Source organism: Dermacentor andersoni, chromosome 6 (assembly GCF_023375885.2).
Source record: "Dermacentor andersoni chromosome 6, qqDerAnde1_hic_scaffold, whole genome shotgun sequence".
NCBI lineage: Eukaryota > Metazoa > Arthropoda > Arachnida > Ixodida > Ixodidae > Dermacentor > Dermacentor andersoni.
This window is the reverse complement of record NC_092819.1, coordinates 30,219,198-30,240,313: the sequence shown is the minus strand read 5'-3', so window position 1 is coordinate 30,240,313 and position 21,116 is coordinate 30,219,198. Positions and strand designations below refer to the sequence as shown.

Sequence of the window (21,116 nt, the reverse complement as noted above, 5' to 3'; positions counted from 1 at the left end):
TATGTTGACGCTCACATGACAGATAGCCATTTCCTTGTTGTTCATGGCAGAGCTTTACGGCTCCTGCAGCTCTCAGATAAGTCGTAAAGATGGTGAAATAATTTCTTTATAATGGAAAATGAGTGTATTGTTATTCATTTCAAGGGTATCTTCAGGAGTGGTGTCATAAAGAACGACAGACTTCAGTACAAGTGGCCCTTCGAGAATGCAAAGCAACTTGCACAGCCACGTCGACCGCGTTACAGCAGCCGTGGCATCACCAGCTCTGAGTGACGTCACTTTATGATTGCATTAAATTTAGAAACAAAATGGGCTCATGTTCAAACTGTAATAAAACGAGCCGCATTTCATATTTAGATACGCATATTGATATGACGACTGAAGCGCTATAGCGACGCGTTTTACCCAGGTTAATTCCAACTGTTTTTCTTCCTTTTTTTTTCCAGTGTCAGAAGCTGGGAATAATTATCTTAATAAGCCGGAGGATTAAGGATCAATCCGCACCAGATTCTCCGGATAAGCACGCTGGTTGAATATGTTGTGCTGGAACTTTTTCTACTTATATGATTGACCTGTGTTTTCACTGCTAATACATTGCTACTATAGTCTACCTGACGGCCTGCCTCCCCTAACTGAGACAGTGTTGGGCTCGATGCTTGCGCAAATTCGTTGCTTCCACTCGATTGGAGCACCTGGATTCCAGCTACGTAGTCGTATTCTAGCTCTGGTTCTGTCTTAACTTTAAACACCCATGACGCCAGCGGCGTCAGAGCTCTTTCTGCAAGTCGAGGCATGAGAGGTGCGCACTGGGTCAGCATCACGGTACACGATCATTCTACTATACGAGTAGATGTTTACGCGACAACCCGGCTTCTCACAATACGGGAGCGTGAATACGTGCGTGATACCTACGTGACCACGAATACTTTGTAACGCGCAAATTTATGCTGTCTATACCGTACAGTGCGGCGTGAATAACTCTCGCTGTTGCTGAGCAGTGTACGCTTACGTATGCAAACTCGTGCATCAAAAACAATAACCCTTCAGATACTGCAGCGTGTGCTTCTGGCTTTTGCGTATTGGACACGTCGTTTTAGTCAACGCACATGATCGGCGATGGGCGTCGCCCTATAGTGTTCACAAAGCCGGAGTTCTGTTAATAAAGCCTTTTGTTTGCGTAATACACAGCCATTGTCATATTACACGACCACGAAGAGCATTCTGGCAGCACCCCGAAACAAGTCGAATGTTTCATGAACGTTCGTGAAGGCAACATTAATCTAGCTCCACATGAAAATATTAATTATAAGAGTGAATAGAGCTAACTGCATTTCTCCTGAGATAAAAACAGCCATTTTACTCTCAGAGTACGGTGAAATAAGTATGATTAACGTTATTATTGTTATGTTTATGTTTATATATGCACAACCGTACATGTGGTGTGTTCCTGTGACTCCAATTTGTCTTTGAAGTAAATATTCATTAGACTTAGTGTGAGTTGTCCTTATCTCTGCATTGGGGAAAGAAAAAAATATTGCATATGCATCCCTATATGTACTATAATTGCTTTTTATGGTTTGATTAACGAGGAATCGTTTAATAGAGCTAGAGACGTATACTCGGACGATCACTTTCGGCGATACTATCGCCTTCGCGTGACGTATGACTCAACCAGCCAATCAGCTCATCCAGTTTTGCTCAACCAGCCAATCAGCGCGCGCATGATGGCCGAGGCGATAGCATGGCCAACAATGATCATGCCAAAATACGTCCCTTGATGTCCCCGTGGCTTTTTATGACCGTACTTTTTCTTATTCTTGTTCCTATTCTTGTTCTTCAGTGAAATGGCGCAACCCAACCTGGGGTATCGGCCATGAATCGGGCTGCGAAAAGACAGTTATCGTTTTTTTTTAAGGAAATTGTGGCATTCCCATTCTCTACATCGACGCCGCCACCATCATATTCACTTTCTCCCTCTTCTTTTGTTGCCCTTTCCCACTACCCCAACCAGGATAGAAAATTAGTTCAGGCCGACCTTTCAGCTATGCTCTCATAATAAATATGTTTCCCACAACTGGTGCCCGATGGTTGGAGTGATTGCCGTGTTGCACACTAGGCTAACCGTCCGTTTTGGCGGTAGGTAGCCGTTACACCATGTTGTAGAAATAGAGAATGAGAATGATAAATGAAAGGCAGGAAGGTTAACCAGGACTGAGCCAGGTTGGCTAGCCCTGCACTCGGTGAAAGGAAAAAGGGAGCACGAGGTTAACAGGAGTCGGCGACGAAAGTTGACATAAAGATGGAGAGAAACATTTTAATGTGAGAAAAGCAGGACGGTCGGCCGGAGGAGTTTGTGTTCGAAGAAGCAATAGCAACAATATCAGTCGGCAGCGAAAGGAGAAAGACGACGGAATCCGAGTGGAACACGGCACGTGCCAACCGCAAAGAGAAGAAGAAGAGAAGCCTGACAAGCCCCTGCGTTTCGAAGGCCGTCGCTACAAATTCTTCCCCGAGCGGAAGCCGCTTCGTAAGTTAATAGTTCTGTTACGCCTTCGATGCAGTACATGGAGCAGTCACTCGATCGACGCTGATGAAAATTGTAAATTAACGTTTTGGCGTCAGCCTTTTAGGTAACGCTGTGATCGCACTTTGTCTCTGTATGGCAATGCTATGTCGACTCGCAGATCCGGATGCCTCCTTTAGGCTATGCTAATTTGATATTTATAACCATGCAGACTCAAGCGCAAGGTAAATGTGTTTTCACGAAACTGTACAGGGTGTTTTTCGTTAGCTGCAACAAATCTTTAAAATTGGGAAAATATAAATCACGGTAACGTTATGTTTACCATTCGAGTGTACAGATTGGCGGCCTCTAGATACAGAGCAATCGTGGCCCTTACGTGCGTAATTAGCGAAGTTGTGGTAATTAACATTGTAATTATCAACAATAGGTGGCTACAGCAAATGAGTTTCTTGGGGCCCGTCCTCCACAGCACCTATCCCAACGATTAAATTGTGAATAACAGATTTCATGTGGAAGCTACGCGAACAATTAGTTCCCCTTGGCAGGCTCCTGGAAACCGAAACTGGCTGGAAGAAGAGCATCTGTGTCGTCGATGTCGCCGGCCCCCCGCCTTTCGTCACGACTCCGAGGTCAACACCGGTCCGGCTCCGCGAGCAGCTTGCGTTATCTTTGCTGTCTGCGGCGTTGGCCTAGCGCTTCAATGCCGGCAATCCGCCAAATTTACTTCGTCATTCCGTTGGGCGCTACGCCCAACGCCATGCCATTTCAGGGCCCATCAACGACACAGGCGCTCTTTTTCCAGCTAGTTTCGGTTTCAAAGAGCCTGCCAACGGGAACTAATTGTTCGCGTAGCTTCCACATGGAATTTGTTATTCATAATTTAATCGTTGGGATAGGTCCACCTAATGGTGATGATTATAAAGTTAATTACCATAACTTTGCTAATTACACACGTAATTGTGGAAATTGCTCTGTATCTAGAGGCTGCCTATCTGTACACTCGGATGGTAAACATAACGTTACCGTGATTTACATTTTTCTAATTTTAAAATTTTGGTGCAGCTAAAAAAAATACCTTGTATACAGGGTGCTTCATCGAAAACTGAAAAAATTTTAAGGGTTGCCTGTAGCAGATATCACAGTTCACGCTCATGAGCTGGGCTGCTCGAAGAGGCGGACATGCACAAAAATTTGAAATGCATAATCGACTAATTAACAAAAAATCACTAGTTAAGTTGTTAACTACTTACCTTATGGACCTTATTGCAATTTACAAATTCTAGCCGTGTAGTTTGCAAGGCGGATCCATTTGGAACGAATCCTCAGGATGACACCAGTATCGAGATATTAATTTCCGAACATCGCGGGGAGAAGCATTGGCGTTCCAGTTAATTTGTTAACAAAACGTCGTTTCATGCATTGAAGCACACAAGTAACCACAAGTATGCCAACATGTATAGGGGAACTGTTTAAATATTTATATGAATATGTGTATACCATCTCATGTTAAGATACCATCTGACTTTTACAAATTTAAATCAAACCTCCGCAAACTTCGCACTCGATGTAATCATTCCACTGGTTACCGTTTCTGACGATATTTTTGCCTGTCGTTAAGAATATTTTTTTGTGTGTGTGTAAGCTAGTAACTCCAGCAATACGCTGTTTCTTGTACTTATGTATAGCTGCTGTGTATTTTAGTTTTCTAGTCTACTAACGGGACGTCCCCTCAGCAGTACGTCTGTCGACTCTGGGACCTCCCTCTGTATGTATGTATAATCAACATTTGTAACCTTGTGTGCAATAAACTGAAACTACCCGCAGGAGCTCCCTGACATGTGCCTTGTCTCCTCGAGGGAGGCCATCGCCATCGTTGTCGCATGCCTGGTAAGCTAGTACGACGTGACCACGAGTGTAGCCTGAATGTAACGCAAACAAAAATCTTGGGAAAACTTCGCGTCGATTGTCTTTCTCATTCTCCACCTGTGCTTTGAAGATGTGAAAACGCTCCGGCAAGTGAAAGCGTCCTTCACTAGGCGAATTTCCCGTGTCGGAGTCTTTCACACAATATAGCGAGGACAGTTTGTCTCAGCTCAAAAATGCTTTCGTAGGCTTCGCGGGACACGTCTTCCATCGAAGTTACGCACTATGTGGCCACCACGCTTCGCGATGATTGATTGATTGATTGATTGATTGATTGATTGATTGATTGATTGATTGATTGATTGATTGATTGATTGATTGATTGATTGATTGATTGATTGATTGATTGATTCGACACTGTGGTTATGCAAAACGCCACAGTTCAGAGCTATGGCTTAATTGTGAAGTGTTCTTGCATTTCGCCCCCATCGAAATGCGGACGACGCGGCCAGGAGTCGAAACCGCGACTTCGTGCTCGAGCCGCAGAACGTAATGCACTGGACGGGATAATACCTGAGCGGCTGCTTTCAATGACGCGAATGACATAATGTGAAACACCTGACCAGACGCAGTGTAGCATTTCGTTGACATGGAATGAGTACGGTATGTCGGTTTGATCGTGGCCTTAGATATATCGTGCATGACCTCTTCACGAATTTTGGCAGACCATTTGTCGGATAAAGCCATGAGATGTCCTTCTTGTGCGGAAGTAGCTTTTAAGAATTGCCAAACGCGAGCTTGATGAAATCTGCACGCTTGAAGACACATAGCAGTCAACGATGTGGAGGCTAGAGAGGCTTCTTGCAGTGGCTTCGTTCGCATTTGGATATAGTTCGATGTCTTTTGACCGCAAATGTGGGCAACTGTTCTTATATAGGCTCAGTATTAAATGAAAGAAGTTTTAATCCTTAGAAACAAACACACTGTGGTATACGGCTATCTAATGCGCTGTTTTAGATCATTTTTTTTGTTGTTCTTTTCGGGTTTTTTATTTGCAACCCGTCACGAGGAGCCTCATGTGGATGCTCGCGCGAGCGAACGCTATTGGTGCGCAGCGAAGCATCGACGGAGGCGTGGAGTAATAAGTTTTTTTGACCGAACTTCTTGTCTAGCTTCCACAGCGTTGACTGCTATGTATGCAACGCATTATGGTCTTTTGGAACAGAATCTTTAGCAATCGCCTGTATCGTCGCTTCATCAACGCATGTGAGCGGCATTTGACGTCAATTCTCGTATGTCCGCAGCGGTTATATATATATATATATATATATATATATAGTAAGAATGTTTAGTTCGCAACTCGTGTCCTGTGACGCAGTTCATCAACGCCTTCAACGTGACCTACGTGCTGAGGCCCGAGATAAGGCGACAACTCAGCAAGCAGGCCTGGTTCGCCTATGTTCCCGATGTACACGACGTGAGCAAGTTTGGTGAGCGACCATTCAAACAACTTGGACTTCCGAGTTGATTTGGCTAAATATGACAGGTCGTCATTTGGAAAAGGCGACGCCCGCCTTTTCTCCCTGCATCGGCGCTCTGTATCAAGGGAGGGAAACTAATTGAGACGCTAGTTCGTTCATACTTTCAAGGGATCAGCTGGGGTTTCTCTTTAGAGCTATAGTTAGTGTGCCTTGGATTTCCGACGGTGCGTAAATGTTCGCATGAAACGTGTATACAGACAATGCAGCCACGTTGGCGTAAGCAAGCATTACGTTAGTAGTCAAGCCGAAGTCAGCATGCCGACCAACCTCACTTGCGTTCTGAGAACCATATATTCCAAGTCGCGACTCGAATTTCGCTTGAGTGCTGTTGTGGGCAGAAAGGTTCGCACCGGTTGTTTGTTTCTGTCTGTCTGTCTATCTGTTTGTTTGTTTGTTTGTTTGTTTGTCTGTCTGTCTGTCTGTATGTTTTTTTCAAATACTGCTCTGCCTGAAGATGCATGTGTAACCACGAATGCGCGCGTTGACACGCGTTTGAGACAAATAAGTTAGAAAGAGGATCGATTTCTCAGGAGAAAGAAAAAGAGAACTTAAGGGTCTGGGATGTTCAACCTCGATAGCGTTGACGTACGAAACCACAACACTTACGATTAAAAATAGTTCAGCGTGTAAAAATTGCAATAATGCGCGACTCTATGTTTCTTTCTTGCAGTGGGTGCTGACACGTCGAACTACATCGTGCTAGGCCTGGCCGGAATAAGCATCATCTTTGACGCGTTCATTCTTGTCGGAACCGTCCAAGTGAGTCGATCTGCGGACGACATATATCACAGAATGGATCCTAACGCAGCCGTTAAATGAAACGCGTGACAAGGCGAATAGAGGCTACTTTTTTTATTTTTCGTACAGCTTTGCCAAGTGGGAATAGATGTGTATAAAGTAAATAAAAGTGTGAAGGATCTCCTCCCGAACTAATTGTAGTAGTCCGAAGGAAGGGCATGGTGTCTGCTGCGGAATTTTAGTGGGCATTTCTGTCCGCTTGACAGTTGTACCGGTCCAGACCACGTTCTTTTCACCCTCCAAGCTCAGCACAACGATGAGCCCGAAGATGAGCTGGCCTTTCATTTACCCTGTTATCTCGTTTACGCATCAGAATCTCCCGGTAATTCCAGCTGGGATAATTCAAGCAAACATGAACACACACACACACACACACACACACACACACACACACACACACACACACACACACACACACACACACACACACACACACACACACACACACACACACACATATATATATATATATATATACACGACAAGTCAGTTCCGCGGAATCCCGCAAGGTGGATGAAGGTTCATGAAAGAAAAAATTGTCATCCACACAAATGTAGCACAAGCTACAAAGGAAACACCTGCGGGTTTCTCAGAAAGAGACACCCTCTCTTTTTCCTTTCATATAATTATATAATAATTATATATTATTTATGCAGTTGGTACCCCAGAACTCAAACTGATTTATAGATCACATAGTGTGTAAAAAGCACGTAATAAAATCAGATAAGTGCGGGTTGTTAAGATTGGGGGCTCAATCCCATCACTCGTAACCCGTTGTGAAGATTGGAGTCCGGCATGAATTAGAAGGTAGCTGGCCCATGCCGTCGTCCAACTTATCCACGCTGAGGACGTTGATGAAGGGAAGGACTGCTCCTCATCGAGAACGAGGAATATGGGTTTATTTACAGTATCTACATGCAGTTCATCAGTCTAGCATGACTGCGAGAGAAAAGTACATCAGTCTAACATGGCTGCTTGAGAAAGGGCATCAGTCTAACATGACTGCTTGAGAAAGTGCATCAGTCTAACATGACTGCTTGAGAGAGTCCCTCGAGCAGCCGCACAACAGCGGTTTATAAACACACGGTCCTCCCCCGATACCCAGGTGACGGAAACGGCCGTCCAGTCATCGTAAACAAGTCGCCTCTCTGCGGGACGGTTTACACACACACACTCACACACACACTTCCTTGCGCGAGGTTCACGGTCCGGAGCCGACGTCAGACGGACTTCGTAGAACTCGGGGCTTGTGTCAGGAAAGGTGCCTTTTATTCCCCGAGCTGATCCCTGCAGCGCGGCCGGGTGGCCATTCTCTTGCGTCTTGGACGGTGCGTGGGAAGGAGCCTCGAACTGCGTTCCCGCGAGCACTCCCCCGCTCGCGGCAGACCAGGGCGGCGGTGGCGGCTCAGTAACAATAGTTGGTCCACTGATCGCATTCAGCCACAACGGCGACGAGGCTAGAGCGTAACGGTGGCGTTCCAACAAAAGTTGCCGCCGCTGTCGCAACTGGCTGTCAAAACTTGCACCTCAGCTGGGCCGTTCTTAACAGGGTATACATAGTAACAGCTAGACATTATACAATAGGAAGGAACAATAACATACCGAATATAAATGACAGGGAAATATTTTTAGACCAGCCTAAAAAAAGCATGTATAAAGATAATCACGTCTAAGTTAAACTTTTCGTCGTCCCAGAAACAGAAACTCTGGTAAAAGGTAGCTGATGAGTCGAAATCGGTCATAAATTGTCAAAAAGCGCTCACATTTGTTAGTCCCGTTACAGTGTTTCCGGGAAAGACTTCGATATGGTGCGTCCCGACCCGGTCGCTGTGAAGGGCAACGGAGTCGTACGTGTACTTGTTCGCATTCCTGTCGCCGCATATTTCTTCGAACACGATCCTGAGTGCATATATATGTGCGTGTAATAAATTTATAATTCTGAATGGTAAGCCAAAATTAAACGCACCCCATGATAAGACCTTTCTGAAATTCCGAAAGACACTAGAGGAAAACTGTACGTCTAGCTAGATTGTAAAATGGCACCTCTAGTAAAGAATCCGTCATTCATAGCGCGAACAGTTTTCGTTCTTTTTTGCAGTGGAGCTGTTAGAGCCTCGCTAGGTTTCTCTTGACGTCCGCAGCTTCGCCAAGTTGGGGGAGAGAGAGCTGAGAGAGAGTGAAAGAGTATGAAAATAGCATCGCTCAGCATAGCGACGTGGCGAGGGTGGGTGGAACCTAGCGGGGAAGGAGCGGCGCGGCGGGGACACAGGTGGTGCGACGTCATTGCTCTCCGGTAAAAGCGCGCGCGCTCACTTCGGCGGTCCTCTTTCCCGCAGTGGAAAAAAAAATTATGCGTGGCTCTGCTATCGCAAACATCAGAAACCAGCGGAGCTGGGAGAAACCCAGCAGAAGTTAGTCTAAGTGTGCGGTTTGGCTCCGCTGGTCTCTGATGTTTGCGATAGCAGAGCCACGCATAATATTTTTTAAGCGAGAGAAAGACGAATATGGAAAATTGGAGTGGTGCCGCCTGTTCTGGACAGTGATACCCTCCGTGTTACGTCAGCGCTCGTTGATTCATAAAATGCGGCACAGAGGGAGGTTACGTAGGGACTCGTCCGTGGCTTTGGCAGTTCAAATTGAGGAGCCGTAGCGCGACCTTCGGCGGCAATTTCCTACGCAACAAAGTGATGTATTGGCACACAAAAAAACGACGATACACTTCTAGACGAATGATCTATCGATCTCACCTCGGCTTAATATTTTCGTTTAGTTTCCCTTTAATCTCTCTAAATTGACAAAGTATACCCCGCAAAACTCAAGTTTATGAATTTTGTGCGGAGAGGTCCACTATTCCAAGAAAGAAAAATGAAGGCCAAGCTTCGATTATTTTTTTTTAATTTCGTGCCGAGGCCGCAGACCCGATACGTCAATTTGACGGCACGGATTTCAATGTATTTTCTCATGAGTGGGCCGTTGCGGTGGAATGAATGTTCTCGAAGCTTAGCTTGGGTCATTCTTTAGCTCCGTTATAAAATTCAACCTACTCCGTTTTTACCTGTAAATAATTAATTAGGTCCACAAGTAGACGCCGTCAAAGTTGATGACGTCACGGCGAGTTGGTAGGGGGACCTCAAAGTGGTGTCGACACCTGAATGTCTTTCGTTCTTGCGTATTTTCAGACTTACCAAGCCTCCTGTCACAATGAGTGGCGTTCTCTTCGGTTATAGCGACGCAATTTATTATTAGAACTCGACTCAATTTTTTTTTCACAGTGTCCCTTTGACATTCAACGTTACTGCTGGTTCAACAGTAGAGCGAACCCTTGAAGATGTAGTCGATCTCTGCTGCGAGAGTGGTGACACAGTGCACAAGTCGCAGTTGTTCTATGTGCTATCGCCGCATGCGTCATCGCAAACTTCATGAAGCGCCGCCGTCCTGCGCGTATGCGCAGGTCATTCCCGAACTACTGGATTCCGGATGCGTATGGCATTACGTCGACCTAGGGGCTGATTTCATCGTGGGCTTGGCGTCGGCCAATTACACGAGACCCCAGGTCATCCAGGTAAGCTGCGCTCATTCGCTAACGTACATGATTTTTACAGATCTCAACAGGTTTGCTCACGGAATTTATCCCCAATTATAGAGATCAAAGTGCGCAGAATTAAAGGGACCCCCACAACTGCAAATAGACAAGCGATGTGCGTATAGATCACGCATTGAAAATGGTGTCGGCGAATCGGGGAACTGCTGCATGGCTCAGAAAACAACTGAAATTGCGAACGAAAGGCCCTTCCTCTCGATTGAGGGAGCTTTGCTTCCCGCCAGAGGATCCAAGTCACACGCATAAAGCGCCCCTGCGTCAGATGCACTGCCTGCAACGTCACCGACTGTGGCACGTGAATTCGGCCCCTCGGCCCCGATAGGGGAAAGAAGGAATGGAGAGTTAAAGCGATTATAGCTCAGCGAGCCAGCGTAGACGCCAGTGCGCACGCGCGGTGCAACATGCGCAGTGGCGTCTACGCGGGCCCGCTGGCTCCCTAATATCGCTTGCGGAAGCTGGTCTAGGTGAGAGAGGGTTGGTCAATGTTGGAAATGAAGCTCGCCTCCTGGCAGCATGGCATGCGACATCTCAGTTTCTCCCTATCTCCTCTAATAATTAATCAATTTGAAATAATCTTGCGGGTAAAACGCTACATAGAAGGCCCTTTACAACTTGCGGCGCATAACCGATACTTTTGGTGAGGCATGGTGAAGGGACTTTTAAGCTGTTAACTCAGCACGCAGCTTACACTCACTGATGCATTTACGAGTGGTCTATTCGGTACCTGATACGTACTTTATGAAGCAAGACACTTGAGTTGGAACTTCTAACTTCACATAACTGGTCGATATCAATAACTACAACATTGATATCATCGACATTACCCCCAAGTAAGCAATCGAGACGGCAGGCTCTTCTTATTACTTAGTTTCCGCATTTGAATGAACGCATGCTAATTCAGGTAACCTAAACATTTGACTGCAGGAAACGGCAAATGAATGTTAAGAATATCTGCTAGACATTACCATATATTTAATAAAAAGAAGTTTTTAAGCCAACAAGCCACGGTAAACAATGACAAGTGACTGGAGAACTTTGCACATTACTCGAAGAAGACAAAACCCGCTTGTGCCAAGCGAATATTGTCAGCTTGCCACGCGTGGTAATTTACACTGCTGTTGCGATTTCTATGTATACATTTATTAAAAGCAGGAGCAGAGTCGTCGCTAACGGTTATACCGTACACGTGAGCGCACCGCGAGAGGCGACGAGTTTTGGTGGACATGCTTCTCAAGCGTGTCGGACCAAGCTTGTGCCTGCGAATGCTAAAGGAAGCTGCATCAAACCTATCGAGCCAGCTAGTAACTGCGTGAACGTGTTACCAAAGCGTATAGCATGGTATATGCCGTATAAAGAACATGTTCTCAGGGCTAAACATTCCTCGGCAATTGAAGGGAAAGGTTTGAGGTAAATGGAACCAGAAAAATAGGACAATGTAAATTACACTCAAGGCATCGGTTCCCGAACAGAAAAGTCCAGTGGAATTACCGGTCCGACCATGCACGCTACTCACTCTAATTCAACAGCGAGTACATCAAAGCCAACAAGAAATTTAACTTTCCTTTTGCATTTGTGTGGCACCGAAAACATTAGCAGCCGCGTGAACTCTACCTTCAATGCGACACAAAAATGTAAAGAGTAACATGCCCTGGTTGTCGCGTTTCATTTCTCAGGGTAAGCCGATGAGATCACTTTTGTCCTCCGTGGGTTCTCATAAGTTATAGTCTGTAACGGCATGCACAAACGCATGCAAGGCATATAGATGCATTAGTGCAAACATGCAAATGAATGGGCATAAAAGCAGTTAGAGAGACTGATAATACGAAACAACGAAAGCTCGCACCCATCCCGATGTGCTATCTTTATCTGTGCCCGCAATTTGAATGACGCAGCACAAAACCGAGGTCAAACAGAAGTCCCTGCACAGATCGGGCTGCGCGGGTGCGACTCCGTGTGATCCCACCATGGCGCCGACTACCGCTGCTCCCAACGCGACGGACGATGCGCCGGACGACGGAGCGGGACCGCGCGGCGCTAACGACAGCAGCAGCCGTCGCCGGACGCTCGCAGCGCCGACGGCGCAGGGCGACGGCCAGGTTGGTTAGCGCGAGAGCTTTAGGGGTCCCGTGTCGCAGGAAATCCGGCGTCGGAAGTCGTTCCGGCAAAAAGGTTTTCGAACCACCCATACCCAGGCCCTCCATGTGGCGCAAGGAAGCTACTGAATTGAATCTCTCAAGCTAAAATGCGTAGAAAAATCGTAAAGTACGACTTACACACAACCTGCAGACATGATAAAGACGGATCGTAATTTGACTATACGAGAAAACATAATTTTGTTGCGCGAGAACTCAAAGAAACCCTTTTTCGAGCGTTTCTACCATACATAGACCGGCCACGGCGTCCGCCACTTGCGCGTGCAGGCGCATGAGTATCTCGGGTACCACGGAGCGGCGCACCCGGTTCCTTGCAATACCTCCAGATGGCGTTCGCCTCCGCCACATCGCGGCCCCCTCGCGAGGCCGCGTTTCTACCAGAAAGCCCGCCTTCATGCATAGCGTTCGCGGCCAGTGTTTCCCGGTAAACATTACGGTTACCTACACTCCAGTTTCCCGGAAGCATGAGAAACAGTCAGGGATCTTTGAATGCTATCTTAAAGGTGAAGCTTAAGCGTCCTTCATCTTTTGTTTCAGGCATAGAGGCGCGGTTCTCACCAAACACTGCACGCCCCGACGGCGGCTGCAGCATCAACAGTAACAGCTAATTGCTATAGAAGATTACTTAATGATGAGAACAATAAAAAATATATTACAATGTCCATTGCCTCACTGCAGGCACATTTAACTCTTTAAGCAACAGGAGCCAAGGCAAAGAACTGAGATTCGCTTTAAAATGAGAGTTTAATACGGGGGACAAGAATTGACTCTCCAAAAGGAGTTGCTAGCACTCTCTTCTTTTTTTCTTAACGAGGATACGGTGCAATATCGAAGTCCCATTAGCCATATACTTAACAGTTCGTCTCAGCCTCGAGTGCGTACCATGCAATCGATCCCATGGCGACGTCTGATAACGGTGACATGCGGCCAAACCCCCGTCGATCTACGATCTGTATACCTGTTATGAAGGTGACGTCAAAGATTGGGCTAGTTGTTTCTGCATGATCCAAAGTAAAACAGCGCGACTTCTTCAACGAGGACAAATCCGTAAATTGTCCTTTCGTGTTCTACGCTTTCGCCCTCGTTCAAGAAAGTCCCGCGGTTATACTTTGAATCTGCTTCTTAGCAGTGCGAATGTTCGAAACCTTCGAATAGCGAATCGAATATCGCCCTATATTCGTAAACACGAATAACCTTTGTGTATTTGAAATCCCCAACTGTGCGCCATCAAGCATTAAAAAAAAAAAACACAAATATGACGTAATAAAGCCGGCTACGTCGGTCATCGAGCTCAACATTTCCGGCTCAACCACATACCTTTCGCACTCACCAATAAGCCCTGGGTATGTGAACAAACTGTATCGGTTCGTAATGCTCCATCTGGGCGTTTAATAAACAACTATTCATAACGCACAAAGTAATGGCAGAAACATGCGTTTTGAATGTACTAGCTAGTATATATGAAGATAATTTAAATTAATGGTGAGAACGACTGTTCATTATTTAAAAAAATTATTCGTGATTCGATGCGATTGTATCCACTTCCGTGGCACTATTCGACTCGTATTCGATTCGGTCTGAAAACCTACCATTCGCACGCCCCTGAGACAACCTGCTAATTTTCGGTATGGGCAAACGGAGCGAGATGTAATCAGTTGGCTGCGTTGCGACCGGCTATGTGTCGTTTTCTTGATCTATGTACGTTATGTGATTTGTCAGGGCGACATCGAAACAGCACCTGCAAAAACTATACAAGCCACGCAGAATAGACGGAGAAGGTAGCCCACATCTGCAGGCCAAGTGTTGGCATGTCGCCGTTACTGAAGGAATTACCGATGCTGATTCGACCAGTGGATTGCTTAGACAAGACGCCCGTGGTCTCATTTACGCCGATACTGTTCTTCTGTTTACGGAATACGAGCTCATCTGGCATTCGTTCATCGTTTCGACATTAAAGTAGAGAGTCTAACGTTGAAACGATTAAATGAACGCCAAGTGAGCCCGTATTTTGTTAACCGCATACCGTACAGACTGACGAAATCTTTTGTCGGTGAAAATCGTGAAAACCGTTGCCGACCAAAGTGAAGAGATTATCAAAAAATTGACGGTTACCTTGCCCTTTATTCTGGACAAGGCTCGCGTGTGAGGAGCGAAACGTGAAGCCCTTTTCTTTTTTTACCTTGGTCGGCGTCATGCGCTCTTTTCTTTCCGTTTCAACGTTCCAATAGAGTCGTCCGTTGTTAAGGGAAACGGCTTACTTGAAGTATATTCAAGCAGCACCGTTTGGAATGAATTTATTGAAATGATTACATAGAGTTGGAATGAATTCATTAAAATGATTACTTAATAAGTAATTGTGTTAGGTGTCCTAATGACCAGTTGCTCCTCATGAACTGGAAGTGTTCATATGAGCACGCATGTAGAACTGAATACCACTGAAATGTTTCAACTAGAAGTAGACAACCTTGTAAACGCGCCGTCAACCCAAGGGCACCCTAGGGTTGCTTCATACGATCAACGCGTGCTCTGTGTAGCCAACTGAGTGAACGTTTACCGCAACACACACACACACGCGTACACGCACACACACACACACACACACACACACACGCACGCACGCACGCACGCACGCACGCACGCACGCACGCACACACACGCGTGCGCACGCATGCATTCGCTTATACTTTTACGTTCTCGTTGCAGGGACCACTCGGAAACGAGCGCTCCGTTCATCTCGACTCAGCCATGCGCCCGTTGCAAGCTCGAGGGACAGAAAATGCGTATCAAACAAGGGAGGTAAGAGTAGTGAAATTTACAGGAAAACGCCATGGTGCTGTGATTTATTTGAACGAGTTCGCAGTGAAAACTAAACTGCGGCGAAACTATATATAATATATATATATATATATATATATATATATATATATATATATATATATATATATATATATATATATATATATATATATATATAGTGCATGTGTGGAACGTCTTCTTGTTTACCAGTCGATTTCTTTTAAAAAAGGTGACCATCCCTTGTTTCTTGCAGGAAACCACCACCAGCGTTCTCCTGGAACCGCCCGTGAGTGTCCACTTTATTCCTCACGCAACAATCGTGCATTTCCCACGCATCGTCTTTTTCATAAAACTCAAACTCAATGGTAAAAACGCAGTTATTAGCAGGATTATATATAAATCCGCGAGAACTATAGTGTACAGCCCTAACAAGGAAGCCTGAATATGCTGTGCAGCATTTCTAAATATACAGAGTGTCTCAGCTAACCTTAAGTTATGGAGTTTTACGCGCCACAACCACGATCTGATTACGAGGCATGCCGTAGTGGGGGCTCCGGAAATTTGGACCACCTGGGGTTCTTTAACGTGCACCTAAATTAAGTACACGGTTGCTTTCGCATTTCGCCCCCATCGAAATGCGGCCGCCGTGGCGGGGATTTGATCCCGCGACCTCGTGCTTAGCAGCCCAACACCATAGCCACTAAGCAGCCACGGCGGGTACAGCTAACCTTAGCCAAGCTCTTAAATATAAAATATAGAATGTACGAGGACGCAACCAATGGTATTCTGTCAGCAGTGACCTACCGCAACAGGTGTAAATTTTGCATAATTGAAGTATCGACTATTAATATAATAAACGAATTTTTTTAATGACTGAATTCAGGGTGCGAATTTTGATGGAAAAGTAATCATTGTGTTTTAAAACACCCGATTCAGTTTTCAGTGTGCGTAATTATTTCTTCAGCGTAATAAGGAAAAACGCGCGAAATATGAAAATGGGCTCATGATTGTACTAAATACGGCCTACAGAAAGGCTCTGGTAGTGTATTATATCTTGTGTCTTATAGTGGATAACCTATCTGAACTTTTCAGCAAATATTGCGTTGATGTGCCTGCGACCACGGAATCGAGCTCGTAGCAAGCCTCATGATAACTTCCGCAGTGGCCTCAGAGCGAATTCTTAATTTTTCTTGCTCGCCAAAGTTCATTTGTAAACAGTTGAATTGCTTCACTTTTTTACTGGCCATGGTGCGCCATAACTTCTAATGGCTGAGCTCTCAAGATGAAATTATTGAGTCTTATTTGTTTGCATTAATGCGTTTTACTGAAAACTGCTGAGTACATTTGAGATTTGGTAATCTTCCTGCAGCCTGTTTTATTGAAATAAATGTTGTATTTCTAGAGAGATTGTCAAATGATTCAGCAGCCTGCAGAACTTAGTCCTGTAGCTTCCTTCGTGTTAGCACAAGAAAGTGTAGCTTGCATGGCCTAACTGATTAAAGTTTATACTATATATTCTGATATAATGCATTTTTATCAAGGTCTATCTGATGTATTAGTTTACACCAGCAGCGAATTATGTGCACAGTGCTTAGCTACCCTGCAGCCTTCTTTAGCATGCTTTGAGATGCGGTGGGCTGCATTCCTGGCCTCTCTCTTGTCACTTCAACTCTTGCACGGCAAAAATGTTTTGTCGCCTTATTGGAGCGCTGGGATAAATCTTCAAGAGCCCTGCAGTTCCTTTTTATCGTGCCCCACAAGCAGACACAAAATCAGGCAAAGCTTACTATGTACGTGGTATGTGTGTAAATGCAGCAGGCCTGCTGTACTGGTGGGGCACGTATTGAGGAACGTCCCTATTATGTTACTTTATAATCAATATGGACGTCCTGTGGATGTTCTAAATCCACAAACAAATGTCCCACAAACGTCCTTTAGACGATTGCTAACATAAAACGTCCCAGAAGCGTCCTACATCCTGACATAAATGTCCTTAGGACGTACTCGGGATTAAGCAGCAAGAATAACCCATATTTAAACATATCTTGGACGTCCCAATGTCCCATTATGACGTTCATAGGACGTTTCCATGAACGTCAATTCGCGTACATGGGACGATCCCAGGGACATCCAAGAATGGTCCACAGGCTTTTTACGTATGTCCTAGGAACGTTAGAATGTCCCGTTTCAGACATCCGGTCGACATATGTAGGGCGTTAGCGGTCCAGTGGGCAGTAAAAAGTGAACCGCGCTGCTGTCACCACTGTCGGCCACGTGACCACGTGGACATCACCAAATGAGCTCGCACACAAAATTCTCATATGTAGCTATGGCGTTGCTCTGCTGAGCTCGAGGTCGCAGCTGGGTTCGATTCCAGCAGCGGCTGCTGCATTTCGACAGAGGCGAAGCGCAAAAAGGCTCGTAACAGGTGCTCGAAATTACCGTATCTACTCGAATGTAACGCTACCGCGATTGTAACGCGAGTCTACTTTACAATAACGCGAAACAAAAAATAAAAATTAAACCGCTAATGTAATGCGAGATGACCGGAAGAAGATGTGGTACCTTTAATCAAGAAATCAGAATTCGGAAACACGTTCTCTTCACTTATCGTCGTCTTCCGAGGTGGAGACAGCTTTCCTTGGGCGGTATTCCTGGGCACTCCCTATAGGAAACAGTTTCGCGAAATACACAGAAAGCGTCCTCGACAAGTCTTTTTGGCGCTGTGACGAGCTCGTTATCGGTGCCAACAGCACTGTCGGCCATAACTTCGAGGAGTACAGTGAGTGCCACGACGAGCTGTCTCGCGAAAGCGAAACTATCTCCGTAAGTGATCGCACGAGATCACGTCATCTTCGAGCTTGTTTGAGATTAAAGGGGTCCTGAACCACCCCTCGAGCTTGGTGAAATGGCATAGTCCGCGGGTAGCATACGCTGCTGTGAACATCTCGAAGTTTTGCTGTCGTATGCGGTGCGTGGAGCTCGCAAGGGGATCGCGAAGTCACCTTTCTCTCAAACGCTCTCTTTTCAACAGAACAAAACAAAACAAAACGCAAAGATACAGGCTGCCAACGTAACGCTAAAAAGCGCAGAATTTAGGGTATTTGTTTTAAAATTGAGAATGTTGCCGTTATTCGAGTGTAACGCGAGGGTCAAGTTCAAGCAAAGAAAATCATGAAAGAGCTCGTGTTACAATCGAGTAAACACGGTAATCCGGAGCCCGCCACTACGGCGCCCTCCTCTTCCCCCAGTGCCTTGCGCGCGACGGAAGACGGCGCGCTTGCTCCCGCTTTTACGCTTTCAGCTCCCTCGCGCGCGCGAGGTTTAGCCACCGTCGTCGGCTCATCCTGGCACGCTTTCACTCGCACACACACCATACGGCGCGCGACGACGATGTTAGCGCCCTTGGACTTTAATCGGAACATCACGGCGACGCTTCCGGCGGAAATGCGCGCGCACCGTCAGCGGCGGCAAGGCGCACGCTGCAGGCAAGGCGAACAGGCGGCGCCCCCACTTCTCGCACTGCCTTGCGGCCGCCTCTGATGGTGCGCGCGCATTTCTGGAACGGTCCATTGGTGATTGAATAGTGAATCGCGTATTACATTCGTCCTCATGGTTCAGTTCTGCCTGAAGAGTGATTACAGCCTGCGTTTCTCTCTTTATTTCGACGCAGACGGTGCGGCAGTTTCTTCACTTCTCGTACGTCATAATGAGAGCCGCTGTTAAGGTGAGTGCGAACTGTTTAAAATGGATTTAGCTCTAGTGATATTATTATGGATGAGTGCAGTGGGTGGCATGAGCATGTCCAGAGAATCGAAACGATTCCAGAAACCGTCAAGCTTGTGAAGGGTTGCGGAAGGGGGGAGGGAAGCGATAATCCAAGGGCGGCGCATTTCCCTGGTCACTCCAAGAGGCGTCCATATTATCCGGCATTCAATGACGCGCGCATTAAAGGACCACTAAAGAGGAAAATAAAATAAGGTAAACTGTATTAATAAGTTACCTTACCACAACAAAAGTCACCCTTACCCGGCAATGACGCTGGCTTGGTAAGCCAGAAAAGACGCAAAATCCTATTCTAGTGGAGATCAGTGGCAAAGACGAAAGACCAGTGGCCTTTCCTGCATAGCTCACCGTGACGTCATAGATTTAGATTGCGTCTAGTCGGGCTTTCTCTTTAGAGAGTGAAGACGGACTGCATTGCATTCTAAAAGAGCTGAAGACCGATCGCGTTTCAAGAAACTCTAATGAGACGATAACAGCCAAAGCACTACAAAATACATGAAATCCGTGACGTCACAGTTGACGTATATACCTACGCTGGAGTCCCGGCGAAATGTTTTCCAGGAAATCAAACTTCGTTTTTTTTTCTAATAATAATCAATATCTCAAACTGAATAAAATGTAATTTCAAAGAATATTTTATCGGCCTGAACTGGTTTAGTGTTTCTTTAGTATTCCTTTAAGTTGACATAATGAGAATTGTTCAAAGCATGTCTAGTCGAAAAAAGAAATAAGCAATTGAATTAATATTAACGCACCGTGCACATTAATTTCTATGGGTGCGAATACCATAAATTTAGAAACTGGAATATTTGTGTCTCTTCAAATATAATTAAAGGATAACAACACTTGTTGGCAGAGGCGTAGCGTTCCCATTATGCACGGGAGATGGGGAGCAACGCCTGAAGCAGGGTGGGGGTTGGGGGTTCGTGTGGAAGCCAAACTAACTGTGCATTGAGGAAGGCATGCAAAATGAACTAATGTCATGATCAAAATTTGGAAGCTTATTTATGCATATGGTTGATTCCTTTGAACAAAAAGAATATCCTTGCAGCATTTGCCTTTGTAACAGCTGGTAATCTGATCTACCAGGTTTGCGGTTCGGGAGGAAGAGCGAGAGCCTTTTCCCCCGTAATCCTCACCCCTCCCCTGTGACTGACGTTTATGGTTGTTGGTGGCTATAGGGTGAAAAAAGCATGCAGAAACCCCACCGGGGGCCACGGCCACAGAAGCCGCATTTCGATGCAATTAGATTTCGCAATTAGATTTAGGTGCCTGTTAAAGAGCTCCAGGTGGTCCCAATTATACGGAGTCCCCCGCTATGGCGTGCCTCATAATCAAATTGTGGTTTTGGCGCGTAAAATCCCATATTTAACTCCACATAAGCATATGTAAGCATACCCCCAAATTTCAGCAGGCCAACCCCAACATTTCAAGTACATTTAAGTTGGCCGTCCCCAAATTTGCTTACTTCCAAATTTCAAGTTGGCCCACCCCCGAAATTGAAGTTGGCCCACCCCCAAGTTTGAAATTGGCCCACCCCCAAATCTCATGTTGGCCCACCCCTAGTACAAGTTTCCCCATGCATTTTCTGTGGAGCATTCAGACCTACTTCTCTGCAAATAAATCTCTCTCTCCCTCTCCTATGTATCCCTTAGCGTATGCACGATTCTGATCACATGGGTATGCTCTCGGATCAACTTTCTTTTTTTTTTCTTATCGCTTATAAAACTAGCAGTCTACACTTACACTGTTATAACGATTAGATGTCTTTGCAAATTACGCGTTACAGATTTTGCTGGGGTACTTGCCGAAGAATGCTTGCGCATTATAAAAATCTGGCGGAAACCATCTCAGGATGACTGTCGACATTATTGTGATTGACCTTAATGTAATGCAGTGACACACCGTATTGCCACCACCGAAACACATCATGAAGCGTTGATTGAAGCGCGGCTTCACTCTCGCGCTTCCTTCTGGACACTTTGTGCCATCTGGCGGCGCTGCCACAAAGTCCATGCATGACGCATCTCTGAACATGCAATTAAACTTCGAAA

The 21,116-nt window shown here is 45.8% G+C and overlaps 1 protein-coding gene across 1 annotated transcript in view; it reads left to right on the top strand.

Annotated features, from left to right (window-relative positions):
• LOC126521467 (uncharacterized) overlaps positions 1-21,116 on the top strand; it is a 31,569-nt gene that overhangs the window by 9,317 nt on the left and 1,136 nt on the right. Inside the window, exons 8-15 of the mRNA XM_072288662.1 lie at positions 4,349-4,411; positions 5,766-5,877; positions 6,599-6,687; positions 10,178-10,288; positions 12,220-12,423; positions 15,184-15,276; positions 15,530-15,562; positions 18,950-19,003. Of these exons, the coding sequence (XP_072144763.1) occupies positions 4,349-4,411; positions 5,766-5,877; positions 6,599-6,687; positions 10,178-10,288; positions 12,220-12,423; positions 15,184-15,276; positions 15,530-15,562; positions 18,950-19,003 (759 nt within the window). The remainder of the gene's footprint in view (positions 1-4,348; positions 4,412-5,765; positions 5,878-6,598; positions 6,688-10,177; positions 10,289-12,219; positions 12,424-15,183; positions 15,277-15,529; positions 15,563-18,949; positions 19,004-21,116) is intronic.